General features: G+C 58.4%; 1 protein-coding gene across 8 annotated transcripts; it reads right to left on the bottom strand.

Moving 5' to 3' along the window:
• Nucleotides 1-2,197: 2,197 nt before the first annotated feature.
• TPM2 (tropomyosin 2) lies at nucleotides 2,198-13,301 on the bottom strand. 8 transcript variants are annotated; one of them, XM_085213028.1, is made up of 9 exons: nucleotides 13,069-13,301; nucleotides 12,236-12,361; nucleotides 7,914-8,047; nucleotides 6,706-6,823; nucleotides 6,329-6,399; nucleotides 5,593-5,668; nucleotides 5,407-5,469; nucleotides 5,121-5,190; nucleotides 2,198-2,502 (listed from the first exon to the last, which is right to left on the bottom strand). In XM_085213028.1, the coding sequence occupies exons 1-9, from the start codon at nucleotides 13,180-13,182 to the stop codon at nucleotides 2,420-2,422; spliced, it is 855 nt and encodes a 284-aa protein (XP_085069154.1). In that variant the 5' UTR covers nucleotides 13,183-13,301; the 3' UTR covers nucleotides 2,198-2,419. The 8 variants fall into 8 exon arrangements, with proteins under 8 accessions (XP_085069154.1, XP_085069152.1, XP_085069158.1 ...); XM_085213026.1 differs by lacking the exon at nucleotides 5,593-5,668 and adding an exon at nucleotides 6,036-6,111 and having other exon boundaries at nucleotides 13,069-13,300; XM_085213029.1 differs by lacking the exon at nucleotides 2,198-2,502 and adding an exon at nucleotides 4,262-4,837.
• Nucleotides 13,302-14,401: the final 1,100 nt, after the last annotated feature.

Here is a 14,401-nt window from a genome sequence, read left to right as displayed (position 1 = left end):
TCCATCCCTGATCCTTTGTGCGGCCCTCCTCTGGACGCTCTCCAACAGGCCCCCGTCTCTGCTGTGCTGAGCACTCCGCCTGTGGACGCAGCGCTCCAGGTGAGGTGTCACAGCGCAGAGCAGAGGGGCAGGATCCCCTCCCTCGCCCTGCTGGCCGCGCTGCTTTGGGTCTTGCAATGAGTTCCTTATCCATCAAGCAGTCCACCCATCAAATCCGCATTTTTCCAATTTGGAAAGAGGGATGTTGTGGAGAACTGTAAGGGAGATGGAATACCTCTCCTATGAAGAAAGGCTAAGGGAGCTAGGGATGTTCAGTCTGGAGAGGAGAAGGCCCCAGAGAGACCTCACTGCAGTCTTCCAATGTTTATAAATAGGAGAGAAACCAAACTTTTTACATGGGCAGACAGTGATAAGAGGAGAAGGAAAGACTTTAAACTAAAAGAGGAGAGATCCAGATTGGATGCTAGGGACATTTTTCATTGAGAGGGAGGTGAGGTGCTGGCATGCTACCCAGAGAGCTGTGGTGCCCCATGCCTGGAGGTGCTCAAGACCAGGTTGGAATGGGGCCCTGGGGAGCCTGAGCTGGTGGAGGCAACCAGCCCAAGGCAAGGTGGTGTGGCATGGATGTGGCTCCCAGCTGACTCTTGGCCAGCACAAGCCTCCTGGTGCCTCCCCTTCTTGAAGAAAAAAGGGGAGCAGAGGGTGACGAAAAGCAGAACTGGGGATCAGCTGGTGGTCATAGGCAGAGCATTACTCTGGGAGCAGCTTCCAGGGCCTTGCAGAAATGGAGAGTTTAAAGGTAAAGAAGAAGGATCTGGCATAGGGATGTAAATGGTTAAATGGACCAACCCAATTCAGGAGGCTGGAATGGGGAAAATCACTGGGTGTGAAAGGGCTCTTTGTCCCAGCAGGAAAGGACGCCCAGAAACTGAGTGCTGGGGACGCACCCTGATAGGAAGTCTGGGCAGGCTTGTTTGCAGGATAGGGTGCTGCTCACAGGGAAAGGCTGTAGTTTTGACTTGTTCTTTTACAGCAAGACAAATCCATTTCAGGAAGGTGCTTTTACCAAACACCGCTCAACACAGTGATGTACTGTAGGGAAGCAAGGCAGACCCAAAAAGAAACCCCAACCCTTGCACAGGACAGGCTCTGCCAGGAGAGTAATGTCTTTCTCTTCCAGCACATCCTGGGATGACACAACCCAATCAGGAACAAGCACCAAGGCAGGGAATGGGGAGCCCCCTTGTGAAGGATGCCTTTTGTCACATTGCCAGATGCAATTCAGAGTTGCAAATGCGATTTGGGGACCAGGAGGAGGGCAGGAGGCCAGCAGTACCTGGGTAGGAAAGAACTTGTATCTCCACCTTTCTTCTTTGAGCCAGGAGACACAGCAAATAAAGGAAAGTGGATGGGAAAGCTCTCCCTGTTGCTTGCTGGGTTGATGGCTTAGCCCAGCAAGGGGTCTGCATGAATTATGCCTCCTGGTCACATAAGGCTATGCTGTCACAGGGATATCCGCCAAGCAGCGTGAGATAGCTGGGCTCCATGCAAGCCACAGGGGCCCAAAGGAGAGGGCGGGACTGGATGATGGCTTTGGGCATCCCCAGGGAGTCCACCCCCTTTTGGTGACATCGATGAGATACATCCTGCTGCTCTTCTATTTGTGTTGGAGAAATTACAACAGAGTGGGAGGAAATTTCCTGAGTGCTCTTGGAATTGGTTGCCTGCTGTATTAATACTTGCTAGTTTATATAGCTGTCCCTTAGGCAGGCGTTCAGCATCTGGTAGTAGAAAATGCGAGTGCTACAGATAATGGTACAGATACTGAGCTGGGTGAGACACTGGAAGGTAGTAGTGTGTGTACGTGTGTAGTCATGCACTTGTACATGTCCCCATGTGGCACTGTTTGCATGGGCCATGAAGCAGAGTAAGTAGAAGAGAGCCAAGGATCCTGTGGCTTCCCCAGGTGCCAGGCAGATAATGTACTGGGTTGGAGGGGGACAGGCTGGTGACATATCTCTCTCACTGTGTGCATGAGGAGGATGCTAAGTTTGGATTGCCCTTGAGACTGAGGTTACCTGTGTGTCCTAAGGAACTGCTATCACTCCCATCCAAATTACTGCTCCTGCCACATCACAGGGCCCCTGCAGAGGTCCCAGTGCCCATTCCCATCCGCAAGGACCATTCACACCCATCCTTCTTGTTAAACTGCTTTAATATTTGGACATGAAGACAGGACAGAGCCATTCAGGCTGTGCACAGACAAGACGCCCCCGAGCCATGGTGTAAGGCTGCAGGGTTTCCCTTCTCAATGGATGTGTGGATTTGGCCAAAATGCAGTTTAGCTGGTGACGTCCTGAGCGTGCCAGTGGGGTGCACGTGTGGGATAGGGAAGGGGGATAAGGGTTCCCCAGGCAGCTCAGAGGTTGTTCAGCTCCAGCAAGGTCTGGTCCAGGACCTGGTGTATCCCCACATTCTCCTCTTTGGCACTGGCCAGACTCTCTGTGAACACAAGGGACACCCAGCCACACAGCAAGATGCACACGCAGACACAGCACAAGCATATCCAGGCACAGCCGAACCCACACACACCACACCAAGCACAAACACACGCACACAGACAGACATCTCAGTGTGGTGCCAGCAGGGATGTGCCCAGACCCTCTGGGACCCCCAGGGACAGGTAGTCCCTGCTCTTTATCTTCTCCATCCTCCCACAGTGCCCTGTTGCCCATGGACAGCCCTTCTGTGGCATGGGTACTGCTGGCAGGTACTACTCCAGCCAGCCATCCTCACATCCCCATCTCCCCATCCTGTCATCACCACCAGCCACAATGGGCACGTGTGCAAACCCTTGGCTGCAAAAGAGGAGAGCCAGCGCCTGCTGCACGAGCCACATGCTCCTTGAAGGAGAGGAGTGAGACAGCAGCCCAGAAAGGTGGGCGGAGAAGACAGCAGAGAAGGAGCAGAGCTAATGAGGCTGCAGGGATGAGCTCACTGCTAGGGCGGCCTCCTTCAACGCTCGCTTGCAGATGGTATCCTCCTTCCGTGAGAGATGGGAATGGGGCAGGGGTTCTGCCCATTCTGCTGCAAGGGCATCCTGCTGCGAGGGCATTCCCCTTCTCAGTTTGGGGTGACCAGAGGGATAGGAAAAAGCTGGCTGCCTGGGGAACGGGAGGAAGGAAGATACACAAGGCACTGTGTCTCTCCCCAGTGGGGCCAGGCTGATGCCAGGGGACAGCCACCACCTGATGGACATTCTGGGACATGGCAAAAGCTCTCATCCCTCCCCCAAGAAAATCCCATCAGCTCCACGGGGCTTCTCTGTACCACTGAGCAGGGCAGTCACCTAAGGGGGGAGCGGGCAGGGCTCACAGCCTCAAGCCAGCCTGGTCAAAATGGGGTGGGAAACAGCTGGGGCTGGGGGCATCCCAGGGGCTGGGGCAGGAGCTGTCGCAGCTCAGTTGTTAAGTTCGGTAAGGATGACCCGCAGCTCGTTAGTGAGAACGCGGTTTTTCTCGGCCTCCTGCCGGGAGCGCTCTAGAGAAAACAGAGACATCAGCGCAGCAGTGGGAAGAGAAAGAGAAAGGAGAGTTAGAAAAGAGACAGCGTTGCCCACGAGTCTTCACTGGGCACCCGTGGCTACCTGGGGGGCAGTAGGGGAAGCAGAAGGAGGAGGCAGCCAGTCGTAGGGCTGCTGGTCCATCAGTTCCGTGGCAGGGCTGTGGGGTAGGGTGGAATGCTCAGGGAGGTCTGGGACCAGAAATCACCACGGACAGCCCCTGCGGCCAGGGAGGGTGATGGAGGACAGATGCCAGTCAGTGCTGAGAGGATGTTGTGATGTCTGGGAGCACAGATGGGGAATGGATAGACCAGGTCTAGCCCTATGAATTTAGGCTGAAAGAGTCACGGAGGGGGGTCTGGAAGATGGCACAAAATGAGGAAAGCTGTATCCGAGAGCCAGGGGTGGTGGGGACACAGCTGTGCTGGGGTCCCTGAGACCACCCCAGGCTGCCGGTACGTGCATGAGACGGCAGGAAATGAAGGATGAGCGTGGAGAACCAGAGCAGCATGAAGAAAACAAAGGAGAAACCAAGGAGAGAAAACGCTTTATTGAGACCAACTCAGTAACCCAGAGGGACAGAACAGAAAAGAAAAAGTCATGAAATGCAAAATGCAAACTGAAAAGCAATGTGCAAAGGACAGAGGCAAGGCAGGGAGGGGAGCGCAGGTGGTGGGGGTGTCTGCCTGGGGCCAGGACCACCCCCCTCCATCCCATATCCCCCCTGGCATGCAGCACCGGGATGGCTGTGCTGGAGGGACATGGAGTCCCTAGTGCTTGTGCTGCTGGGGGGAAATGCGGGACACAAGGCCCCTGGGCATAGCTCCATCCTCCCACATCCCCGTGGGGTGTGGGGTCCTGGGGATGCACCCCTTCCCCTTTAACACCCCATAGCGCCTACACCTCATCTTGTGGGAACACAGAATTATAGAATCACAGCATGGCTGGGGTTGGAAGAGACCTTAAAGAAGAGGGTTGGAAGAGACCCTGCCATGGGCAGGGCTGGCACCTGCTATGAACACCCCAGGCTGACTCCTGTTGACCAGTGGCCACGGGCCAGGAAGGACAGAGAGGGGACAGAGTAGGGACAGAGTGGATAGTAGGAGTGGGGAAGGTGCCGGGCAGGCAAAATGGCCGAGCTGGGGGGGAGGAAGGCAGGCAGGGTGTGCGGTGCTGGTGCCCAGTGTGGGATTCAGAGTGAGGTGATGTCGTTAAGCGCATTGTCCAGCTCCTCGCTGATGGCTTTGTACTTCATCTTCTGTGCATATACTTCGTCTGCAGGTGGGGGGAGTGGGGAGCAGGTGGTGGAGCAGGGAGAGAGTGAGTGGCAGAGAGAGAGAGAGAGAGAGGTGGTGAGCAGGAGGCAAGGGTGGTGGGAGCGTGCAGGTACGGCACCGGGCACAGATGGTGTGGATGAGGCCATATTTCCCATCTGGGACTCCAGCAACTCCACAGCATCCCACCCTCCCCCTCCCATCACCCATGCCTACCCCCAGCACAAGGACCCCATCCCTCCCTGCCCATGAAAGAGGGATACAGGGCAGCGAGGACTTTTTACCTTCTAAGTCATCAATGGTTTTCTCCAACTTTGCCACAGACCGCTCAGCAAATTCTGCCCTGGTCTCAGCCTGCAGGAACACAGCAAGGACAGTGAGTGTGATGGGAATGCCCTTAAGTCCACACCTCCACACCCCAAACATGCTCTGCACCCCAAAACTGCCCCATTTGTTGCATCTGGGCTAGTGAGCATCTCAATTTGCCTCCAAGGCAGAGGGGTGAGATGTTATTTTGCTGCTGCCAGTGCATGTCCTGGGAGCAGAGCATCATGCATCCAACAGCCTTACCTCCTTCAGTTTCTCCCCTAGAAGCTTGATTTCCTCCTCATACTTGTCCTCCTTGGTGGAATACTGCAGGGACAGAGAGGACCTTTAGCTCTAGAGGACACCTCCAGTTCTTCACCCCAATCAGGGACCCTGCTCCCCTCAACCCTGCACGCTCTGCCCAGCCCCAGCAGTCCCACCAGGTCATACCTTGTCAGCCTGGGCCTCCAGAGACTTCAAGTTGTTGGTGACAATTTTCAGCTCCTCCTCTAGGTCACCACATTTACTACATCCCAAGCAGGGGCCACCAGGCAGGGGAGGGGGTGATGAAGGGGAGAAGGGGGGAGCGGAAGGAGCACAGGGAAGGAGGAAAGAAGGAGAGAGAACAAGTTGAGAGAGGAGAAAACTCAGAGTGGAGGAGCAGCAGAGCCACTGGGCACATATCCCTTCCTCGCATGTCACTGCTGTACTCCTGCATCCCTCTGAGGAGGAAGAGAGTGGACATGGAGGACCATGCTCTGCCCACAGAGGGACAGGCGAGGTGAGAGCTGTGGCAGCAGTGCAGAGAGGAGAGAGGTGGCTGGCGTGGCTCAAGAGACAGCGATAGAGAGAGGGGGGCTGCTGCACCTTGCCCCACACCCTTGCCCCAGTACCTCTTCCTCTGAGGCAATGAGGGATTTGAGGCTCTGGTCCATGGTCCGCAGCTCCTCCTCCAGCTGTCTCACTCGACTGGGGTGGAAAAGGGGCACCCACAGAGGGGGCCAGCAGAGAGCAGGTCAAGGATGTGCCGGGGGCCAGTATCCCTCCTCCCTCCTCCCATCTGATGGGTGACTGGGATGGAGCTCCCCATCCCCATGTGGACACATGGACATGTCCGCAGCTCCCATGGGCAAGAGAATGGGACAGGGGTGGTATGAGAGTCTCATGTGCCTAGAGCCCTGCTCACCTCTCCGCCACCTCTGCCCGCTCCTCCGAGCGCTCCAGCTCTCCCTCAAGGACCACCAGCTTGCGGGCCACCTGTTAGGGACATTCAGAGGAACATGTCAGGTTGGATATTAGGAAAAACGTCTTCTCAGAGTGGTGATTCACTGGTACAGGCTGCCCAGGGAAATGGTGGAGTCATCGTCCCTGGAGGTGTTCAAGAACCCTGGGATGTGGTTACTGGGCTTGGTGGGAATGGGTCAGGGTTGGATTGGATGATCTTAGAGGTCTTCTTCAATGATTCTATGAGGCTATGTCAAATGCAGTCTAGGAAGTAGGGCTGCAGGGCTGCACTGCCTTTGATGACACCAGGGATCAGGGGACATAGGTGGTGGCACGCACCTCCTCATATTTGCGATCGGCCTCTTCCGCTATGTGCTTGGCCTCCTTCAGCTGCATTTCCTGGAGTTCCATTTTCTCCTCGTCCTTCATGGCCCTGTTTTCAATGACCTTCATGCCTCTGAGGAAAGCCAGAACAAGAAGGTTAGGAAGAATTTATTCATGGAGAGGGTGGCCAAGGATTGGGATGCCCAGGGAGATTGGTAGAGTCCCCATCCCTGGAAGTGTTTAAGAGATGTGAAGACTTGTCACTAAGGGATATGGATTAATGATGGATCTCAGTAGGTTGGGTTGGCGATTGGGCTATTTGATCCTGAAGATCTTTTCCAGTCCAGATGATTCTGTGATTCTATGACGTTATGGCTATGGGTCAAGGTGGCACCTACATCACCTGCCTGCCCACTGTACTCTGATCTGTCCATCTTCTCGCTGCGGAGACACAGTACATTGCCCAGGAACACAGGCACCCTGTGCAGTAGTGTCACATCAACAGTACCCCGGGGATGCACAGCTGAAGCAGCAGAGATGCCCCATGGCAACCCAGGAGATGTGCCTCACAGCCAGGCAAGTCAAACTGATCTTTGCCAGTGGAGGCAAACAGCTAGCTGCAGATTGTTCATTGCCATCTGCCCAGAAGGCATTGACATGTCTGCCCTCATCTGCATGGCTCCTGCCCAGGAAATGTGTGTGCTGAAAGCAGGTACTTCACCAGAGGGTGAGCAATGCCCCGTGTGTGCTCTGCAGCCCTCTTCAGGATGCTACTGCTTCATTCCCAGGGGCCAATCTCAGCTCCTGAGCTACTGCTCAATCGTCAGAATCACAGAAGCACAGAATGGCCAGGGCTGGAAGGGACTTCAAGGATCATGATTCTCCAACCCCCCTGCCACATGCAAGGCCACCAACCTCCCCATGGGCACAAAACCAGTTCTGAGAACCCTCTGGCTCCAGGCACAGCTTAATAATTTGTATGGGCATCAGATCAAATTGTTAAGGATTTAATTTGTGCCCTGGAAATTTCAAAGCGTGCCACAAATGCCTGTAGCAAAGGGGGCTGTGTTGTGCTCCCTCCCTACAGAAAAAACAATGCAAACTCCCATGGGGTCAACTCAAGGGGTCCCCAAGCCCTGCTGCAAACCCAAGGGGCTGTCTGCTATTATGGGCAACCCAAAGCCACCCCCAATTGTCCGCCACTCCCCCCCTCCCTGTCACACCTCTCGCTCTCATCTGCCGCCTTCTCAGCCTCTTCCAGCTTCTGCAGGGCGGTGGCCAGGCGCTCCTGGGCCCTGTCCAGCTCCTCCTCCACCAGCTGGATGCGGCGGTTCAGAGAAGCCACCTCGGCCTCAGCCTGTGGAGCAGAAACCTCTTGGTCACCACATGGCACACAGACCTGTATATAGCACTGTCAGGAGTTACTTAGCTGGGACACCACTTTGCACCATGCAGCAATCACTTCTGACCCGCTCTGACACTTTGAGCACTCGCTCCATCACCCCTCCGTAATGACATGGGGTTCCTCCATCCCTAACATTGTGCTTGATGCCAGCTGCTCCTTAACATGTGTGCACAGCCCCCAGACCAAATCCTCGCACCCCCAGCCCAGGAGATAGAAGAAATGCCCTCAATGGGTACTCAAGGCTGTGCCTTCCCCAGGCCGGCATTAGGGTTTTGCAGAGCACCGAGTAAAGGACGAAGAATGCCTTGTGCTGACCTGCTCCCGAAAAGGAGATGGGAGCCACTTGTGGATTTCCTGTTTACGGAGGCGGTGGAGCAAACCGGCCCCATAGAGCCGAGCCCCCTCTTGGGGCCACCCGGAGTTCCCCTGTGCTGCGCTGCCGACTCACACAGCCCGGCCGCGGGGTGATGGAGCGAGCTGCCCTCGGACGCATGGCGCCCGGCCAACATCGCACCACCGGGGCCGGAGGGAGCGGGGCCCCCCGCGTTCCCATGCTCCCCGTGCGCCGACGGGGCGGGCAGCCAGAGCCGGCCGGGAGCGGTGGCCCTGGCCCCCCGCCAGTCCCCGGTCTCCTGGCCCCGTTCTCTTTCCATTCTCTAAAGCTTCCCTGCTCCATCACAGCGGGGAAACGCTGCCTCAGCAGTTCCAGACCCCGCGGAGGGGAGAAAAAACCCAAAACTCAAAGGGATGGGCTGCGGTAGGAGCGCCCTGCTTCATCGCCGGTACGTGGGGCAGAACGAGCAGGGATGCCCGAAACGGAGGTCCCGGTCAGATGCTCAGCCTCACCTCGGCGTGAGCTTTTTCCCAGGGAATGACCCCCCGAAGTGGGTCAGCGCTGCCCGAATGGGTGCTCGGGAACATGAGCTGCTGAGCGGGGAACCCGATCTGCGGCTGCAGGAAGGGGCCGCTTCCTCTGCCCGCGACAACGGCGCGGGTACCGCGCCCAGCTCTGCCGGCCCCGATAGCGGGAGGATGCGGGAGCCGGGGGAGGGCAGCGGAAAGAGAGACAAAAAACCTCCCCACAACAACAGCACAAAGCCAAACCGGGAACGACCCGCAGCCTGGAAAAGCCACAGAGCGGAAATACTGGCCTGTGCCAGCGCACAGGGATGGTTTGTCCTTACGACAGAGTGCAGAGGGCTTTGTGGCCGCTCCCGAAGCAGGCAGCAGCCGCTCGGGCGTGGGGAGCTGGGCCGCGATGTGGGGCCGTTTCCAAGCAGAGTGCCGCCGCGGAGCATCCCCGCGAGGCCCCGGCAGCGGGGAGCTGCCCGCAGCCCCCGCCCCGCACCGGCACCCGCGGCGGGGCTCCCCAACGCCCACCGGGACGCGCGGCCCCGCGGCCCGCCCGTGCCCTTCGCTCCCCGGTGCGCGGCCCCGAGGGGCGGCGCCGCCCCGGTCCGGGTCGCGGGGTGCCCCCAGGAGCCTTACCCGCTCCCGGGCCTGCCGCTCGGCATCGGCCTCCCGCTGCAGGTGCTCGGCGCGTTCCTCCGCCTCGTCGGCCACCTGCTGCAGGCTCTGGATCTTCTTCTTGACGGCGTCGATGGAGCTGATGCCGGCCATGGCCGTGCGGCCGGCGGGGAGCGCAGCGAGGCCGCTCCGCTGAGCCCTTTGTGGGATTCGCCTGGCTCGGGCAGGAAGCGCTCAGGCGGCGGCCGCTCCCGCCCTGCCTCCATCCCTTCCTGCTCCTCCTCCTCCTCCTCCTCCTCCTCCTGCCGCACACCGATCCGCTCCCTTCTGCGCTCCCTGCGCTGAGCGCTCGCCGCCCCCCGATCAGGCGCATTGCTGCGCCATGGAGGGCACGCTGTGCCCCCCCGCATTAGGGATGCAGCCCCCCCAAAGCAGGGCACAGAGTGCCCCCCAGGAGGGCTGCATGCCCCAGCCGAGCCTCAGAGGGGAAGGCGGTCGGGGTGTTTGTATTCCTGGGAGCAAAAGGGGCAGCAGAGGCTGTGAGCCCCTCTGCGTAGAGTGTATCCAGGGGTGCTCCCCAGAATCCCCACATATCTGCTGCAGAGACTTTTGACCCATAGGTGAAGCAATGAGAGAGATGGGGATCCAGGCCATCCTCTGGATACAGCTCTTGGCCACACAAAGACCCCCAGGGCTGATGCCCCAGGGTACAGGTATATCCAGCTCTGCATCCCAGCCTCAGCACATGCTTGGGTCCGTCAGAAGGGCAAGGTGTGGTGGCATTCAATCCTCCCTTAAGGACCTCTTGAGCTGCCGGGCAGCCCCAGACATACTCCATGCCTGCCTCCAGGGATGCCATTTCCCAGGATCCGGGGCTTCCCTGCAGGGGCAGCATCTGGCCATGCCCCCGCAGCGCTGTGTCCCAAACCAGATGGCAGCATTGTGGCAGCACATGGCTTTGGGCTTAGCCCTAGTCCCAGCCTCATGCTTGGGCACAGAGCAGCTCATGGGGTTCAGGGCAGAAGGGGAGTCTCAAGAGTAAAGAGGCAACAGAAGCAGGCTGTGGGGCAGGCACCCTGGTCCCATATTGGCCAGAGCAGGGTGCCTCCTGCTCTGGCCCCACCCAGGGATGCAGTCACTTCCCAGCAGCGCCCGTTCCCTCCCACCGGCTCAGGGAATCGCCAAATAAGAGCAAAGTCTCAGCTTGGGAGAGCGCTGGGGCGGGAACTTGGGTGAAGCCTTGTGGGATTGTGGCCTGTGATCATGGCCTGGGAACAGCAGAATGTGCGTATCCCTGTGCTCGCAGCTCACTGGGACAGGCCAGTGGCCAGGGACAACACGGGGCTGGATGGGGACATACCCTGCTCCGACCACCACACTGTCCTCACGGGATGTCTCTTTTGGGGACAAGGAGGGAATGGGGCTGCAATGACCTTGCTCAGCACTGCCAGCACGCTGATAATCAGTGGCTGCAGAGCAGCCTGTCCCCAAACTCTGTGTCTGGGGCATCCTGCACCAAGCTCACCCCATCCTGCACGAACTTGCTCAGAGCAGTACAGAACCACACACAGCACAGTCGCCCTCTGGACAAGATAAACAAACCCCTCCAGGGAATTCCCACTGCTTTGACAACTTGGTGTCTAACTTTGGGCAGCCTTAAGGGTTGGCAGTCAATGCCAGAACCTTTCTCAGGACAAACTTGTAAAACCTCCCTACAAGACGCAGCCTGGCACTGGGGCCATTGGCATCCAGTGAGGCTCTCTGCCTGCTCTGCCCACATCCCTGACCTGGCAACCCCTGTTCCCCTGTCGGCTGGGGGTTCCAATAGGGGACACAGGCTCCTTCAAGGACTTCACTGCCGTTGTCTGTCCTCATCTGCTCTCCCCTGTCCTTGGCGGCCACCTTGGACTTTTGACGCATCTCCCCCATTTAGCTCCATAAACCCGCCAGGATTGAATTTTTGTTCTCAATCCTAAAAAACCTGGCCATGCCCCTGCTGGCCATGCTCCAGACAGCTCCCCTTTAGCTTCTCCTCCAGTTTCCAGGGTTGGTTTTCATCAGAGAAGGACTGGCTACCAAAAGGAGCATTTATTTATAGGGTGTTAAATACTCCGTGTGGCACTGCGGGTTGTTATACCCAGCTCCTGAGCAGGCTCAAGCCACGCACAGCTGTTCCACCCTTCATCTCAGCCAGGCGCAAGCCAATTTCAACACCTTCCTAACATCTCCCCACTGGGATCCATTTCCCAGGAGAAGCATCAGTCATGGCCCTAAATAAAACTCTTCCCAGCCTTTCCCTTCTCAGGGTACAAGGTGGCACGTTGGACCCCTAAAGGGCTGTCCCCATGCTCCCTGAGCATCCTTCCCAACCAGTGCTCAGTACGGCCAAGAGCTTTTCCTATTTCTCAGTTTCTTTTCCCATTTTTTCTAGCACACTTTAGCAATCATTACGAAGTTTTTCCTACATGTGCATGTTGGTGCAGTGGGGATGCTCATCTCTATGAGCTCTAGGGCACTGCGCTAAGTGATGCCCCGGTACCCTGGCACCTACATGGCATCCACAGCCAGAATGGGTCTGACACCCTTCCCACCAATGCTGACCATATAAGGTTCCCCTCTTCCTTCACCCCCCCGGGGTCCAGTGCCTGCTCAGGGGAGGGGTTGCCTACGTACGTCCGTGGCTTTCTTCTCCGCCTGCTCCAGCTTCTCCTGGGCCTCCTTGACAGATTCAGAGTATTTCTCCACCTCATCTTCTGTGCCCTTCAGCTTCTTCTGCAGGCCCTGCTGTTCCTCCTCCAGCTGGGAAAGGGATAGAGCACGGGTGTCATGATTGGTCACCCTGGAGCACCCACCCAGCAAGAGGCAGCCATCCTCACCCTGTGGTGACCACAGTCCATTTTGGGGCCACAGGACTTCGGAAAGCCCCATGTACCCAGGGCTGGGGACAGGAGAAGTCCTGACATGGAGACACAGCTGTGGGGCACTGGGAAGGTCCCTGTCCGTGTGGCTATGGTGGAAGTGCATTGTCTCCCAGGGTGTCCCAAGCAGAGGGGTAGGGAGGTGGCAATAGGGGATCCCAGCAAGACACGGTCTGGGGATACTGAGATCAGAAACAACAGGCACTGGTCCCCATGGTTGGACAGCCCCAGATTGGAGAGCCCTAAGGTTGGACACCCAACAGGACAACTGCCTTAAGACTGGATATCCCCAGACTGGGGATCCCAGAGGTGAAAAACCCCTGAATTGTGGATCCTCAAGATTGGACACCCAGCAGGACAAGGTCCCAAAGGTTGGACAGCCCTAGGATGGGAGTTCCTACATTGGACACCCATTAGGACAAGGGCTCCGGGGCCAGATATCCCTAGACTGTGGGTCCTCAAGGGTTGTACACCCCTATAATGGGGGCCGCCAAGATCGAACACCCAGAGAAGCATGATCCTTAGGGCCAGATCCCTTTAGGGCTGGGATTCTCAGCACTTTTTTGGGGAAGGCTTTGGGACACTCACCTGCTTGCAGCGATCCTCTGCCTGCTTCTTGTCAGCCTCCGCCTGCTCGGCACGGTCGATGGCGTTCTCCTTGTCCAGTTTGAGCATCTGCATCTTCTTCTTGATGGCCTCCATGGTGGCGGTGGGGCGGCGGCGGCGGTGGGGCGCGAGGCGGCGGCGGTGGGAATCGGAGCACCGGGGGCGGCGGCAGCACCGGCACTGCGCCCACCGCCCCGCCGCGCCGCCTAAGAGCCGGGGAGGGGCCGCGCCGGGAGGGAGGGGGCCGCCCCGGGACCTCCCCCGCCGCCCGCCAGCACCTTTTAGGGACAGACTTCGCCGCCGTCCGCGGCACCGAGGGAGACGGGGGGGTCGGCACCCGGCGGGCGGCCCCGGCACCTGGCACCGAAGGGGCACCGGGAGAGCGGTGTAGCGGTGGCACTGTGCTGGGGACACCAGGTCTCTGCGGTGGGGGTGCCGTGATGGCACGGTGCTGAGGACACCGGTGACAGCACGCTGGGGACGCCGCGAGGGGTCTGATTGGGGGGACACTGTGCTGAGGGCACTCCTGGTGGCACTTCCGCGGGGACACTCCGGTGACGCTGGGCTTGGGGACACCGCGCTTTTATCCCTGTGCCGTTATTGTCACCTGGGGACACTGCTTGGTGACTCGCTGATGTCAGTGACCCACCTCTGTCTGCAAAGCTGTCCCTGAACGAGGGGACACCCTGCACTTTGTCACTGTGCCCTGGGGAAAGGGGACCCTGAGGGCTGGCACTGCTCTTGGGGGGCACCCACGGCAGTCCTGGGGGTTCTGGGGGTGCTGCAATGGCACTCGGACACCTACAGGCTGTGACCACCTGGGGACACCCCATAAGCCAGCTCAGTTCTCTGCAGAGCAGGGACAGAGGGGCACTCCATCAGTTTCGAAAGGAGCAGGGGATACCCAGAACCACCATGATACTGCTGTGCCCCAGGGTCCCCCGTGTTGTTTGTGTCCCTGTGTCCCCAGCAAGACACTGTTCTTCTGGCACTGCAGCCCCCCATAGAGCCCCATAGTATGGGTGCCCCATCAGCCTGGCACAGCTGGAGATTGGGGTCATGGCCCTAAGCCAAACATAGCACCCCTCTCCCAGGGCCAACAGTGGGCACAGGCATGCTCTGTGGAGGTGGCCACAGTGAGACCCCCCTATGCCATGCAGGCTCCTCCTAGCACAGCCACCCCGGGACCCTCCTCCACACAGCCTCAGTGTCCTCTGTGCAAGGCCTGGCAGCAAAACACAACAGAAAAATCCTCTGGGACTGGAGAGAGCCGAGCACTGCCCCCCCCCTTCCCATCCTGCTGCTGCGTCACAGC

The sequence above is a fragment of the Meleagris gallopavo genome, chromosome Z (assembly GCF_905368555.1).
Source record: "Meleagris gallopavo chromosome Z, MGAL_WU_HG_1.1, whole genome shotgun sequence".
In the NCBI taxonomy this organism is placed as follows: domain Eukaryota; kingdom Metazoa; phylum Chordata; class Aves; order Galliformes; family Phasianidae; genus Meleagris; species Meleagris gallopavo.
The sequence above is the reverse complement of the archived record's forward strand: the minus strand, read 5'-3'. Positions and strand labels throughout refer to the sequence as shown.

Excerpts from the sequence above, each read along its gene's own strand:
- TPM2 (XM_085213028.1), bottom strand. The coding sequence starts at position 13,182 with ATGGAGGCCATCAAGAAGAAGATGCAGATGCTCAAACTGGACAAGGAG. Across the intron at positions 8,048-12,235 it reads CGGAGAAGAAAGCCACGGAC|GCTGAGGCCGAGGTGGCTTC; the intron begins GTACGTAGGCAA and ends TCTGCTCCACAG. Across the intron at positions 2,503-5,120 it reads AACCATTGATGACTTAGAAG|AGAGTCTGGCCAGTGCCAAA; the intron begins GTAAAAAGTCCT and ends TTGTGTTCACAG.